We start from the raw sequence: 11,551 nt of genomic DNA, 5'->3' as shown, positions 1-11,551 counted from the left end.
TTCAGGTCTGGGGAATGGGCGGGCCAGTCCATAGCATCAATGCCTTCCTCTTGCAGGAACTGCTGACACACTCCAGCCACATGAGGTCTAGTATTGTCTTGCATTAGGAGGAACCCAGGGCCAACCGCACCAGCATATGGTCTCACAAGGGGTCTGAGGATCTCATCTCGGTACCTAATGGCAGTCAGGCTACCTCTGGCGAGCACATGGAGGGCTGTGCGGCCCCCCAAAGAAATGCCACCCCACACCATGACTGACCCACCGCCAAACCGGTCATGCTGGAGGATGTTGCAGGCCGCAGAACATTCTCCACGGCGTCTCCAGACTCTGTCACGTCTATCACATGTGCTCAGTGTGAACCTGCTTTCATCTGTGAAGAGCACAGGGCGCCAGTGGCGAATTTGCCAATCTTGGTGTTCTCTGGCAAATGCCAAACGTCCTGCACGGTGTTGGGCTGTAAGCACAACCCCCACCTGTGGACGTCGGGCCCTCATACCACCCTCATGGAGTCTGTTTCTGACCGTTTGAGCAGACACATGCACATTTGTGGCCTGCTGGAGGTCATTTTGCAGGGCTCTGGCAGTGCTCTTCCTGCTCCTCCTTGCACAAAGGCGGAGGTAGCGGTCCTGCTGCTGGGTTGTTGCCCTCCTACGGCCTCCTCCACGTCTCCTGATGTACTGGCCTGTCTCCTGGTAGCGCCTCCATGCTCTGGACACTACGCTGACAGACACAGCAAACCTTCTTGCCACAGCTCGCATTGATGTGCCATCCTGGATGAGCTGCACTACATGAGCCACTTGTGTGGGTTGTAGACTCCGTCTCATGCTACCACTAGAGTGAAAGCACCGCCAGCATTCAAAAGTGACCAAAACATCAGCCAGGAAGCATAGGAACTGAGAAGTGGTCTGTGGTCACCACCTGCAGAACCACTCCTTTATTGGGGGTGTCTTGCTAATTGCCTATAATTTCCACCTGTTGTCTATTCCATTTGCACAACAGCATGTGAAATTTATTGTCAATCAGTGTTGCTTCCTAAGTGGACAGTTTGATTTCACAGAAGTGTGATTGACTTGGAGTTACATTGTGTTGTTTAAGTGTTCCCTTTATTTTTTTTGAGCAGTGTATATATATATTATGGTTGAATTATTTCTTGCTTCATTCTAACAACTTCTATTAGGCTAATATTTTCTCGAGTAGACCTACATTTATTGGACTATCATTTTTCCCATTTGCTATTTCTTCCTGTGGCCTAGAATATTTGTAACATCATCGGCACATATGGGTGTGAAAGGCTGTAGTAATCACTGGATATTCTATTTTGACCTCAGACGTGAAATGGACTTTGATCTGCCACCCACTTTGCCAACCAGTGGTATCTCATGGGAGAGGGTCCTCCCGCCTCTTCTTCCCAGGCTGAACAGGACATTCGGGCTGTCCTCATTCACGCCGTCGGAGCTGCTCACCCCAGTGACGGAGCACACTGGCCCTGCACAGGTAGGTTTATTCCCGTTACACTGCATGCATGCAGTGCTCTAATTTCTCACTGATCAAACAATTTCTGGATTCATTTTTCATGACTTTGTTCTGTATCAATGAGTTAGCCTTGATTAATTAATTTTGTGTTTTACGTTCTATATTCTACTGACATTTTAATGAATGCCCATTTACGGCAGGTGCTCTTGCATTTTCTTATCGTTTGAACAGGATTACATAGAAGTAGATTAAACCAGCAGTAATAGAGCAGCAATAGTGTCAATTTGAGTAGTAATATTGGGTATCTTCCCCTGTTGCCAGGTGTGTTGTGACCACAGTCAATTCACAGTTCAGGTTGATGTGAAACACTTCAACCCAGAGGAGCTGATGGTCAAAGTGACAGGAGAGTTTGTGGAGGTCCAAGGGAAACACAAAGAGAAAAAAGTAAGCAACTACTGTGTTGCATGTATTATGCAAGAGTTGTTCTCTATTCATAATCACACTTCCATAGTTTGTGATGACAGACATTGAATATAGCCTGGTTACTATGCAGTCCGTTTCTGCTTCAACCAACCACTGACCAGACTGGAAACCAGACCACTTGTTAGCCTGAAAAGGAGCATTCCTCACTGACCGTGTTCACTATAAACATGTGTTTGCAGGATGGGTTAGGGCTGGTGACGAGACAGTTCAACCAGCGCTACAGGATTCCAGAGGGAGTGGACTCCATGGCTCTGGAGTCGGCTGTGTCGCCTGAAGGCATCCTCATCATATCTGCCCCTATGCTGCAGGGGGAGAACTCCACACACCGGTCCCACTCAGAACCATGAGCATACACGCCCTAGGAACAAACACACACAATCCATAGGAACCAGTGTTGGGGAGTAGTAAACTACATGTAGTTCAACTAGTAATTTAACTACATTTTGCAGTAGCTTGGTGGCAGTTCAAATCTTGGTAGTATTTAGTAGTTAGCTACACTACATGGCAAAAAAAGAAGTTAACTACTGGAATTACACTACTTTTTTTGCAAATAGAAAATTAAATATGGGTGTAGTAAGCAATCATTTCCTTTCTTTTTCAGTATTACTCCCTTCTAGTTCTCACTTGAAACATAGTTGTTTAATATGCTAAATTACACATTCTGTTAACATCTTACTCCAGAGTGAACTGTCTTTGCAATTTGTAGTCTGACATTTCAAACTTAAATATGATAATTTATCACAAAGTAGTTTGATGTAGTGAACTCTTTTCAAATGAATTTTAGTAAAGAAAATAAAAATGTAGTTAAAGGTAACTTTATTGTAGCTTAACTTCTTTCAGTGTGAAGTAATTGGTAGCTTGGTAAACTATGCACACACACACAAATACAGGCACACTCCTCCAGACATATCAAACACTCACCAAGGAACTGGTGCCTGCCTGTACCAAAACACCCATTAACTATGCCATCACACCATTAAAATTCCCTACTCTCTCTGAGGTTTGTACATATTAACAGGACAGATTCCTCATTTAAAAGCATCCCTCATCCAAAAGAATCCTATTTAACTCAATCTTAAAATGTTTTTATGGAACCATTCATTGTAAATATGATATAAAACCATTGAAAATGTTGATTTGTATTGTGTGGTGTGTCTAAGTCATGAGTAAATGTTTTAACACTCAGAGATTTAAGTATGTTCACAAAACCCAACAGTAAGGTTGTTGTATATTTTCTAACTATTTATTGTAAGAGAATTAGTAAAAAATAAATGCACTATATATTTCTGTACAAAAATAAAATAAAAATGCTGTTGAATAGATTGGTTGTTTCTGTTCCATGTGTGCGTGCACACCACCAGTGCTCACTCTTCCTGGAATTCATCCAACAGCGAGTCCACCTCACTGAAAGAAAAAACATGTTTTTAGAGCATGTTCTATGGTTGCTTCAACACTTTGCATAGCCAAATATTCTATAACTCTAGGAATCAAATGGGTCTGCAATGTGAGAAAATAAAATGTAACATTTTACTCCAAAGACAAAAACCAGCATAACATCATGATTTAACTATACAGTGCATTCGGAATGTATTCAGACGCCTTGACTTTTTCCACATTTTGTTATGTTACAGCCTTATTCTAAAATGGATTAAATTGCCACCCCCCCCCCCCCCCCCCCCACCTACACAATACTCCATAATGACAAAGAAAATAGGTTTTTAGAAATGTTTGCAAAAAATTTAATAAAATCTCAATCACATAAGTATTCAGATCCTTTACTCAGTACTTTGTTGAAGTACTTTTGGCAGCGATTAAAGCCTTGAGTCTTCTTGGGTATGACGCTGCAAGCTTGGCACACCTATATTTGGGGAGTGTCTCTCATTCTTCTCTGCAGATCCTTTCAAACTCTGTCAGGCTGGATGAGGAGCGTCGCTGCACAGTTATTTTCAGGTCTTTCCCGAGATGTTCGAACAGGCTCAAGTCCGGGCTCTGGCTGGGCCACTCAAGGACATTCAGAGACTTGTCCTGAAGCCACTCCTGCATTGTCTTGGCTGTGTGCTTAGGGTCATTGTCTGGTTCTAAAAACCTGTTTTTGATTTGTCATTATGGGATAGTGTGTAGATTGATGAACATTTTTTATTTAATCCATTTTAGAATAAGGCTGTGCCTTCAGAAAGTGTTCATACCCCTGGACGTATTCCACATTTTGTTGTTACAGCCTGAATTCACAATTGATAAAAAAATATATAAAAAAATCTCAACCATCTAGGTTTTTAGAACTTATTCCACATTTATTGAAAATGAAATATAGAAATTTGTAGAAGCACCTTTGACAGTGATTACAGCTGTGAATCTTTCTGGGTAAGTCTCTAATAGCTTTTCACACCTGGATTAGGTAACATTGGTCAATTATGCTTTTCAAAATGTTTCAAACTGTCAAATTGGTTGTTGATCATTGCGAGAAACTTTTTCAAGGCTTTCCATAGATCATCAAGTAGATTTAATTCAAAACTGTTACTCGGCCACTCAGGAACATTCACCGTCTTATTGGTAACCAACTCCAGTGTAGATTTAGCCTTGTGTTTTAGGTTACTGTCAGGTTAATTAATCTCCCAGTGTCTGGTGGAAAGCAACGGAACCAAGTTTTCGCCTGCTCCATTACGTTTTTTTTATCCTGAAAAACTACCCAGTTCTTAACGATTACAAGCATACCCATAACATGACACAGCCACCACTATGCTTGAAGATATGGTGAATGGTACTCAGTAATGTGTTGGATTTGCCCCAAACATAGCACTTTGTATTCAGGACAAAAAGTGAATTGCTTTGCCACAATTTTTGCAGTTTTACTTCAATGCCTTATTGCAAACAGGATGTATGTTTTGGAATATTTGTATTCTGTACAGGCTTCCTTATTTTCACTCAGTTATTTAGGCTAGTATTGTGGAGTAGCTACAATGTGGTTGATCCAGCCCCTGCAATTTCCTATCACAGCCATTAAACTCTAACTGTCACCATTGGCATCATGATGAAATCCCTGAGTGGTTTCCTTCCTCTCCAGCAACTGAGTTAGGAAGGACACCTGTATCTTTGTAGTGACTGTTATTGTTACACCATCCAAAGTGTAATTAATAACTTCACAATGCTCAAAGGGATACTCAACGTCTGCTTTTTTCCTATTCTTTGTTTACCCATCTACCAATAGCTACCCTTCTTTGCAAGGCATTGGAAAACTTCCCTGGCTATTGTGGTCGAATCTGTGTTTGAAATTCACTGCTCGACTGAGGGACCTTAAAGATAAATGTTTGTGTGGGGTACATAGAGGTAGTCATTCAAAAATCATGCTAACCACTTTTATTGCACTGTGAAACAATGCAATTTATTATGTGACTTGTTAAGCACATTTTTACTCCCAAATTTATTTAGGCTTGCCATGACAAAGGGGTTGAATACTTGACGCAAGACATTTTTCAGCTTTTAATTTGTAAAGATTTAATAACTTAAATTTAGGCTTTAACACAAAATGTGGATAAAAGTGAATACTTTCATAAGGCACTGTAATTACTCTGAAAATATTTTAAGTTCATTATCTTAATGAGTAAAGGTCAATGAAATAAATGACGAAGGATGTACTGTATCTAGGGAACATATACCAGTTCTTTACCTGATTTGCTCCTTCACCCACTTCCTCTGCTGCCTTAAGACCTTCAGTAAGGGGTCATCTTTAAACTCCTGCTCATCTGAATCTTAAGGGGGAAAAGATATGCAGTTAAAATGTCACTGTGCAGATAACAAAAGTAACTTCAGGAGCATTTGATTACATTACCGATTCTTTTTGTTGTAACTTTAGCTACTTTCTAACAAAGCTATGACAGGAGTTCATAATATGTTATATTAGAGCACATGTTAACTGTACACAGGTATAAATAGCCAGAAATGTACACATGAACACAAGCAAGGTGAAGTGAAAATAGATAACTGGCACTGGTCCATACGGTCAATGTACTCCTGTAACAGAGAGAACAGTGGCATCACTCAATTGTTATGCCGCCCAAAAGACCCCTTTTAGCATTTAGGGAAAAATCCTAACTTATTATTTAGAGTAAGAAATGCATGTATAGGAATGGGATATTCAGGAAAAAGTTCAAGTTAGGATTCAGTCCCGGTGGAACTTGACTGGAGGCTATATATACACACACTATTATACAGCCAGAGTCTATTCCACCTCTGCTACCTAGAGTTAAGGTCAGCAGTCCCCACTGCACCAGGCAGTCTCACCTTCAGCCTCCTGCAGCAGCTGAGCTACAACCTCCCGGGGCTGCTGTGCACTGGGAGGCGGGGCAGGGGACTGCGGGGGCGCGTATCTGGGAGAGTCAGAGGACACAGGGGTTCTGGGCGGGTCCGGGGAGTCCGTGGTCAGGAACAGTACCTCTGAAACTACCTGCCAAGGTAAATTAATATGCTTTACTCAGCTAATATCTTTATTTAAATTAAACTAACCTGGATAAATTAATAAAGTAAATTAATATTATTGTAAGACTTAAATTCATAACAGCCTTTCTTCAATGTGTTAATGGCATCTAGCATCAGTGATGCTGATGACCCACGGTGTTTGTTTTTTAGTTTTTTAGGGGTGGATCAGCTTAATATTGCGGGAAAGAATGTTGCTTCCATCAATGTAATTGTCTGCATCATTTCCAATCCCCCATATATTTTGGGGGTAAATATATATATCCATACACACATGCATACATATACTGTATATACATACCTATATAGGCATACATACTTTTTTAAAGAATATACCTTTATAATTATTCCCCGCAAACCCTACCACCGATCCCCCAATTGGAGTAAACTAATAAACACTTTGGCTTTTACCTTCAATTTATACACATTTTACAGACAGTCTACTTTACAATCGTTATCTTGTTTGTTCTTAGTCCTTCCTCTTTTTTCTGATGTCCATCCAGTTTGATTTCTATTTGTAACTGTGCTATTTCACAAAAGTTCCAAACCTATATACATTTTACAGATCCCGTATGTTTTACATTGTTTATCTTGTTATTAGTCCCACCCTTCAGCTCCATTCAACCCTTCCCATCTATCTCTCAACATCATCCATTTCGGATTTCTATTTGCCATATATTTTTCAACTGACCCACAGTGTTAACTGACCTGACCCAGGGCGCTGTGTATGGGAGAGGGTGGTGGAGCACGATCTCCAGGGCAGCCCTCTCTCACTATCCCCGGCCCCCTTTCCTGTTGCCCCCAGTCTCTGCTGGGCTCCTCCCTCCATGGGGTGACCCTGTCTTTACCTCTGGTGGGGTGTTGGCTCACACTCCAATCTGCATAGCTGGGCCTCTCAGCATGGTCCCTGTCACCAACGTGACACCTACAGAGATATTGTCATTGAGTTTACAGACTGGGCCACATGTCATTCAGTCAAACTGTCACCCCTCTTATATACAGGTCATACCTGGCTGATTTCTTCTTTCTGCAGGAAGGCCCTGTCCGCTTCTCACTCCTCTCCTTCTGTAGTGTCTCCTTTTTTGTCCTCTCGGTTCTCCTCTGTTGAACTACCCACTCTTCCTCTGTGGTCACAGACAAGGCAGGCGGTGGTGGCGAGGACTCATGTTTACTAGTGGGCTCCTCAGTGGAGGTGTCTGTGGAGCTGGACTGGGCTTTGGGCTGCCTGACGGTCCGGTCGGCCCCAGAGACCTCACTCCTCTTTGGATTCCTCTGGTGGCTGGGTGGAGGGGAGTGGGGCTGAGTGGTACAAGGAAGGATGTCACAGAGAAGGTGCATGTGGGGACGGGCCGAGGAATCCGACTGCAACTTAGAGACGGTGGGGCTGGAGATGGGGAGGGAGGGGGCAACTCTATGAGAGGAATAGGCAGGGAGAGGATTCCGCTGTACCTAACGAAGGGGAACAAATCAAATCATATGATCTGTGATTAGCTAAATGCATTGGAAAATACTACCACACAAATGGCAGACATTTCAAAGAGACTTCAAAACCTCTTTCTAATAGCAGGTGTAGTAGACAAGGGGGTAAGTACCTTGTGTGCCTGCCAGCTGACAGAGTGCTGATGAAAGGCGTAACCCTGCTGTGGGTTTGACTGAACCCACTGACTGGCCTGCTCCATCTTCCTCCTCAGACGCCACTGAAACAGGATGTCCTCCTCTGGGCGTGTGCGGGGGTCAGGGGGACCAACCACAGACGGTTTGGGAGCGGTTCCAGCATAGAGGTCTGCTGAGCTTAGGTTCCCCACAACTTGAGAAAGCGGTTACACAAGAAGAGTTATTGCAATATGTGTATTCAGATAAAGTGAGAAAAGAAAGTTGCAAAAGGAAACTAAATCGTGACCATGAGAAATGAGGGACGTGGCAAGAGCACAGAATAAGAGTGGCTCTGGGAGTTTGAAAAAGCAATATCATGTGGTTGAGACAAGGGAAATTCATGCAAATCAGATGTTTTGAACTTCCCAACCCCCATGGCTCACCAGTGGTTGAGTCGATAAGACTGGTAACTATAGGCCTTCGGACTGGCTCATCTATGCTCACAGGGGAGGAAAAATTGGAGCAGCCCAGGCCCTCAGAGCTGATGGGAATAGATCCACTACTGAGTGAGTGCTCACTGAAAACATAACATTTAGTTTTTGTAAGACTAATCCAAGTCTCCTCATTGCAACTGACTGAACTACATTTAATTGACCCCAACCCTGCTCAGTGTATTCCATTCCTCCCAGCATATCTACCTTCTGTGTAGCAGTCTACTGGCTTTCTCCTGTAGATGCTGTATCTCAGAGTCTCCAAGGTCATCGTGAGAGGAGTCTGACAAGCCCTGCCAGGGCATCAGAAAGAGAGAGGCCAGTGAGTGCACCAGAGGCATCATCTCCTGTCACCATTTCTATCACCAACATTCACAATGTTGTGTAACTGAGCCCTCAGCGGGTTCTGTTTTGAACACGCTTTATGGATCAGTTCTATAAAAGCTCACGTCAGTTGCATATCGAGTTTAACTCATTCCCTCAGGGATATGCAGCAAGCTGGATATGGAGCGATGTTTTGACCAGAAGGGGTATTAACGAAGGCATCAAACACAGTTGCATAATCAAAGGGAACAGCTTCTAACTAGTTCATATAAACAGTGGTTGGGCAGAACATGTCGTCTGGTGTTGGTATGCAAATATTTATGAGGAGCGGCACTCTGCATGGGAAGTCTTTCTTCTAATACATCTCAGCCATTCTGGCTCTTGCACACTTGACAGAATTACATACACCTGTCTAATACCAATATATCTCACCATCTCAAAAAGAAACTTACCAGGACGGAGCATGAACAGGACGATGATGTACTCACCATGGCACTAAGACCAAGGAGTCCCCTGCATGGGGAGAGGGTGGTGCCATGCCGAAACTGCCCAACTGGACTGAGGGTGGTGGCTGAGTCTTTTCTAAGGGAAAGGCCTGTGTACATAAAGAAATAGGGAATGAACGAGAAGACATTGTATTTTACTGTTTATACATACAGCATATTTATTTATATACTTGATATATCTCACTAATATAGCTACTGCTGTACATATTCATCCGGTGTATAGATTGCATTTTGATTCAGTGCTATTTGGGTTGTTAATTGGATTCGCCCCGACGTTCTTGATTTCTTTCCTTAAATTTTTTTATTTTATTATTTGACTGCATTGTTAGGAGCTAGTAACATAAGATTGTCGCTGCACCCGCTATAACACCTCCTAAACTGTGTACACGACCAATAAACTTTGATTTGAAATGGAGAGCAGAGCAAGACAGTTGGTCAAATACATCACAACAGTCACTAGATTCCTTGTTTTATAGAGCCAGCAAATCTTTTAGTGAGTTTCAATGAGATGTAAAGAATAATGAATGATCCAAGTGAAGTACCTTTGTCAGTGGTTTGAGTGGGTGTAGAACTGGTGGGTAGCGGGGAGGAGGACAGCCACCAGAAAGGCTGCTGGCCCTCTCCCACCATTGCCGACATCTGCTGACGCTCCTCTCGACTCTGTGGCCTTCCGTGACGAAAGCGTTCAATGTACCTGGAAAAGGAATTATTGTAGTTACTAATGAGACATGTAAAGGGCATGAAACCATAAATCAATACAAAAATCCTATGAACTCATCACCTGCAAGCTTATTGTGGATATCATGATACACACTATAATGAAGACATACATAAGGATGCAGGGTCACAAATGCTGTATGACATGTCACAAATAAAACAAATTACCATCATGTAATTCTAGAAATAGTATTAAGCATACTTTGCCAACACAGAATCTTCCTGCTCTCCTCCCCCAGCGGAGACCAGGGACTTTCCCGATGTCGGGTCCCGTGTCAGTGTGTCTGTGTTCGGGGAGGCGGCAGTGTTGCCCGGGGAGGACCCAAGGTCAGTGGAGGGCCAGGACTCTAAGAAACTAGGCTGGGCCTCTGTGGCAGGAGGAGGACAGAAGACAAAGTGGTTGGCTGCCCCGAGGAAGCACTGGTCCTCTGGGCTCAGTGAGTGTGTCTGGAGAGGAGGGCTGGACAGCTGGGCAAGGAGAACAGGGCTCAGGGTCTAAGACAAACCAGGAAAAAAGCTACAGTTTGATGAAGAGACTAATGACAATACATTTATTTACTGTATTGGAGTATGTGTATTTGGAAAAGACCCCGACAGCCCCTGAAGTCCAGTTTACAGTTTTCCTCTGTTGCTTTGGAAGCTTCTTGGTGCGTGAGGGGTAGTAATGTGTTTTTCCCAGAGGTGGGTCTGGCGGGAAGGGATTCTTCCTTGTGAACAGAGCAGCACCACTAAGAGAGCAAGAGAGACAAAGGTGACCATTTTCATTGTGGTAAAAACATATCGTTCTGGTTTGAAAACGGTAGCTCTGCATTCCTAATTACTTGTTCCACGTCTCACCTGGATTTCATGTTGACAGTACCACCGGCACCAACTCACACACTGGGCAGAGAGGTGTTATAGCCCACATGTAGACAACTCTTAGCTATAATCATAGGATGAGACAGTGTTAAAGTGTGTGTCGGGTAAATGCATAGCACACACGCATTTGATTTAACAAGAGAGTGAAAAGAGACAACTAGCTAATTAGCTAGCTAACAGCATTACAGTTTAAAACTGTTTTTATTCATTTAGAAAGGTTAGATCACTGACATCGATTACGTATTAAATACTTTTTTAAAAGCACGTACTTTCCATGTAAATGTTACTTGAGCATCTCGATTTGATCACTGCCTGGGTTGATTCAATGAAAGGAAAACATGGTGCGCCTTCCGGGTTTTTATCCGGTTTGGGCTTGTATCAGTTACCGGGCAACCAAACGGCGAAATAAAATTGTTAGATTAGTAAAATCATATGCATAGTCTAGACAATTAGTTCTACCTTTGTAAATGGTACATTCCTCGCAGGATAACCTTTTATTCAACTATTTGACAGATTCAATAATCTAGAGTTTATCTTTACCGAGAACATCATTATCGACAACGATCGATTCTGGCCAATCTAGAAAAAGTTGGTAAGTGACAGACATTGATTTGAACCAATGATACTCGTGTAATC

General features: G+C 42.7%; 2 protein-coding genes across 7 annotated transcripts; one reads left to right on the top strand and one right to left on the bottom strand.

Annotated features, from left to right (window-relative positions):
* The first annotated feature begins 781 nt into the window (after positions 1 to 781).
* On the top strand, positions 782 to 2,632 carry LOC139563978 (alpha-crystallin A chain-like). The gene is made up of 3 exons (XM_071383086.1): positions 782 to 1,494; positions 1,795 to 1,917; positions 2,136 to 2,632. Exons 1-3 carry the CDS (start codon positions 1,279 to 1,281, stop codon positions 2,301 to 2,303), a joined length of 507 nt encoding a protein of 168 aa, XP_071239187.1. The 5' UTR covers positions 782 to 1,278; the 3' UTR covers positions 2,304 to 2,632.
* Positions 2,633 to 2,755: 123 nt separating this feature from the next.
* On the bottom strand, positions 2,756 to 11,540 carry proser3 (proline and serine rich 3). Of its 6 annotated transcripts, XM_071383025.1 has the most exons (15): positions 11,375 to 11,536; positions 11,185 to 11,262; positions 10,895 to 10,979; positions 10,617 to 10,785; positions 10,260 to 10,525; positions 9,883 to 10,034; positions 9,323 to 9,429; positions 8,718 to 8,803; positions 8,463 to 8,596; positions 8,019 to 8,233; positions 7,436 to 7,875; positions 7,135 to 7,351; positions 6,235 to 6,397; positions 5,621 to 5,702; positions 2,756 to 3,360 (listed from the first exon to the last, which is right to left on the bottom strand). In XM_071383025.1, the coding sequence occupies exons 3-15, from the start codon at positions 10,903 to 10,905 to the stop codon at positions 3,321 to 3,323; spliced, it is 2,082 nt and encodes a 693-aa protein (XP_071239126.1). In that variant the 5' UTR covers positions 10,906 to 10,979; positions 11,185 to 11,262; positions 11,375 to 11,536; the 3' UTR covers positions 2,756 to 3,320. The 6 variants fall into 6 exon arrangements, 5 of the variants coding, with proteins under 5 accessions (XP_071239126.1, XP_071239125.1, XP_071239128.1 ...); XR_011672666.1 differs by having other exon boundaries at positions 5,621 to 5,964; positions 11,185 to 11,540; XM_071383024.1 differs by having other exon boundaries at positions 11,185 to 11,537.
* Positions 11,541 to 11,551: the final 11 nt, after the last annotated feature.

Source organism: Salvelinus alpinus, chromosome 35, assembly GCF_045679555.1.
Source record: "Salvelinus alpinus chromosome 35, SLU_Salpinus.1, whole genome shotgun sequence".
In the NCBI taxonomy this organism is placed as follows: Eukaryota; Metazoa; Chordata; class Actinopteri; order Salmoniformes; family Salmonidae; genus Salvelinus; species Salvelinus alpinus.
Note: the sequence above shows the minus strand (reverse complement) of the source record. Positions and strands in the feature narration are given on the sequence as shown.

What these genes read in the sequence shown, in the direction of transcription:
- LOC139563978 (XM_071383086.1), top strand. Translation starts at nt 1,279, where the DNA reads ATGGGTGTGAAAGGCTGTAGTAATCACTGGATATTCTATTTTGACCTC. An exon ending in AGCACACTGGCCCTGCACAG is followed by an intron (nt 1,495 to 1,794) that starts GTAGGTTTATTC and finishes CCCTGTTGCCAG; the next exon opens with GTGTGTTGTGACCACAGTCA. An exon ending in GGAAACACAAAGAGAAAAAA is followed by an intron (nt 1,918 to 2,135) that starts GTAAGCAACTAC and finishes ATGTGTTTGCAG; the next exon opens with GATGGGTTAGGGCTGGTGAC.
- proser3 (XM_071383024.1), bottom strand. An exon ending in GAAGATTCTGTGTTGGCAAA is followed by an intron (nt 10,035 to 10,259) that starts GTATGCTTAATA and finishes TTCCTTTTCCAG; the next exon opens with GTACATTGAACGCTTTCGTC. An exon ending in AGTAGACTGCTACACAGAAG is followed by an intron (nt 8,597 to 8,717) that starts GTAGATATGCTG and finishes TTATGTTTTCAG; the next exon opens with TGAGCACTCACTCAGTAGTG.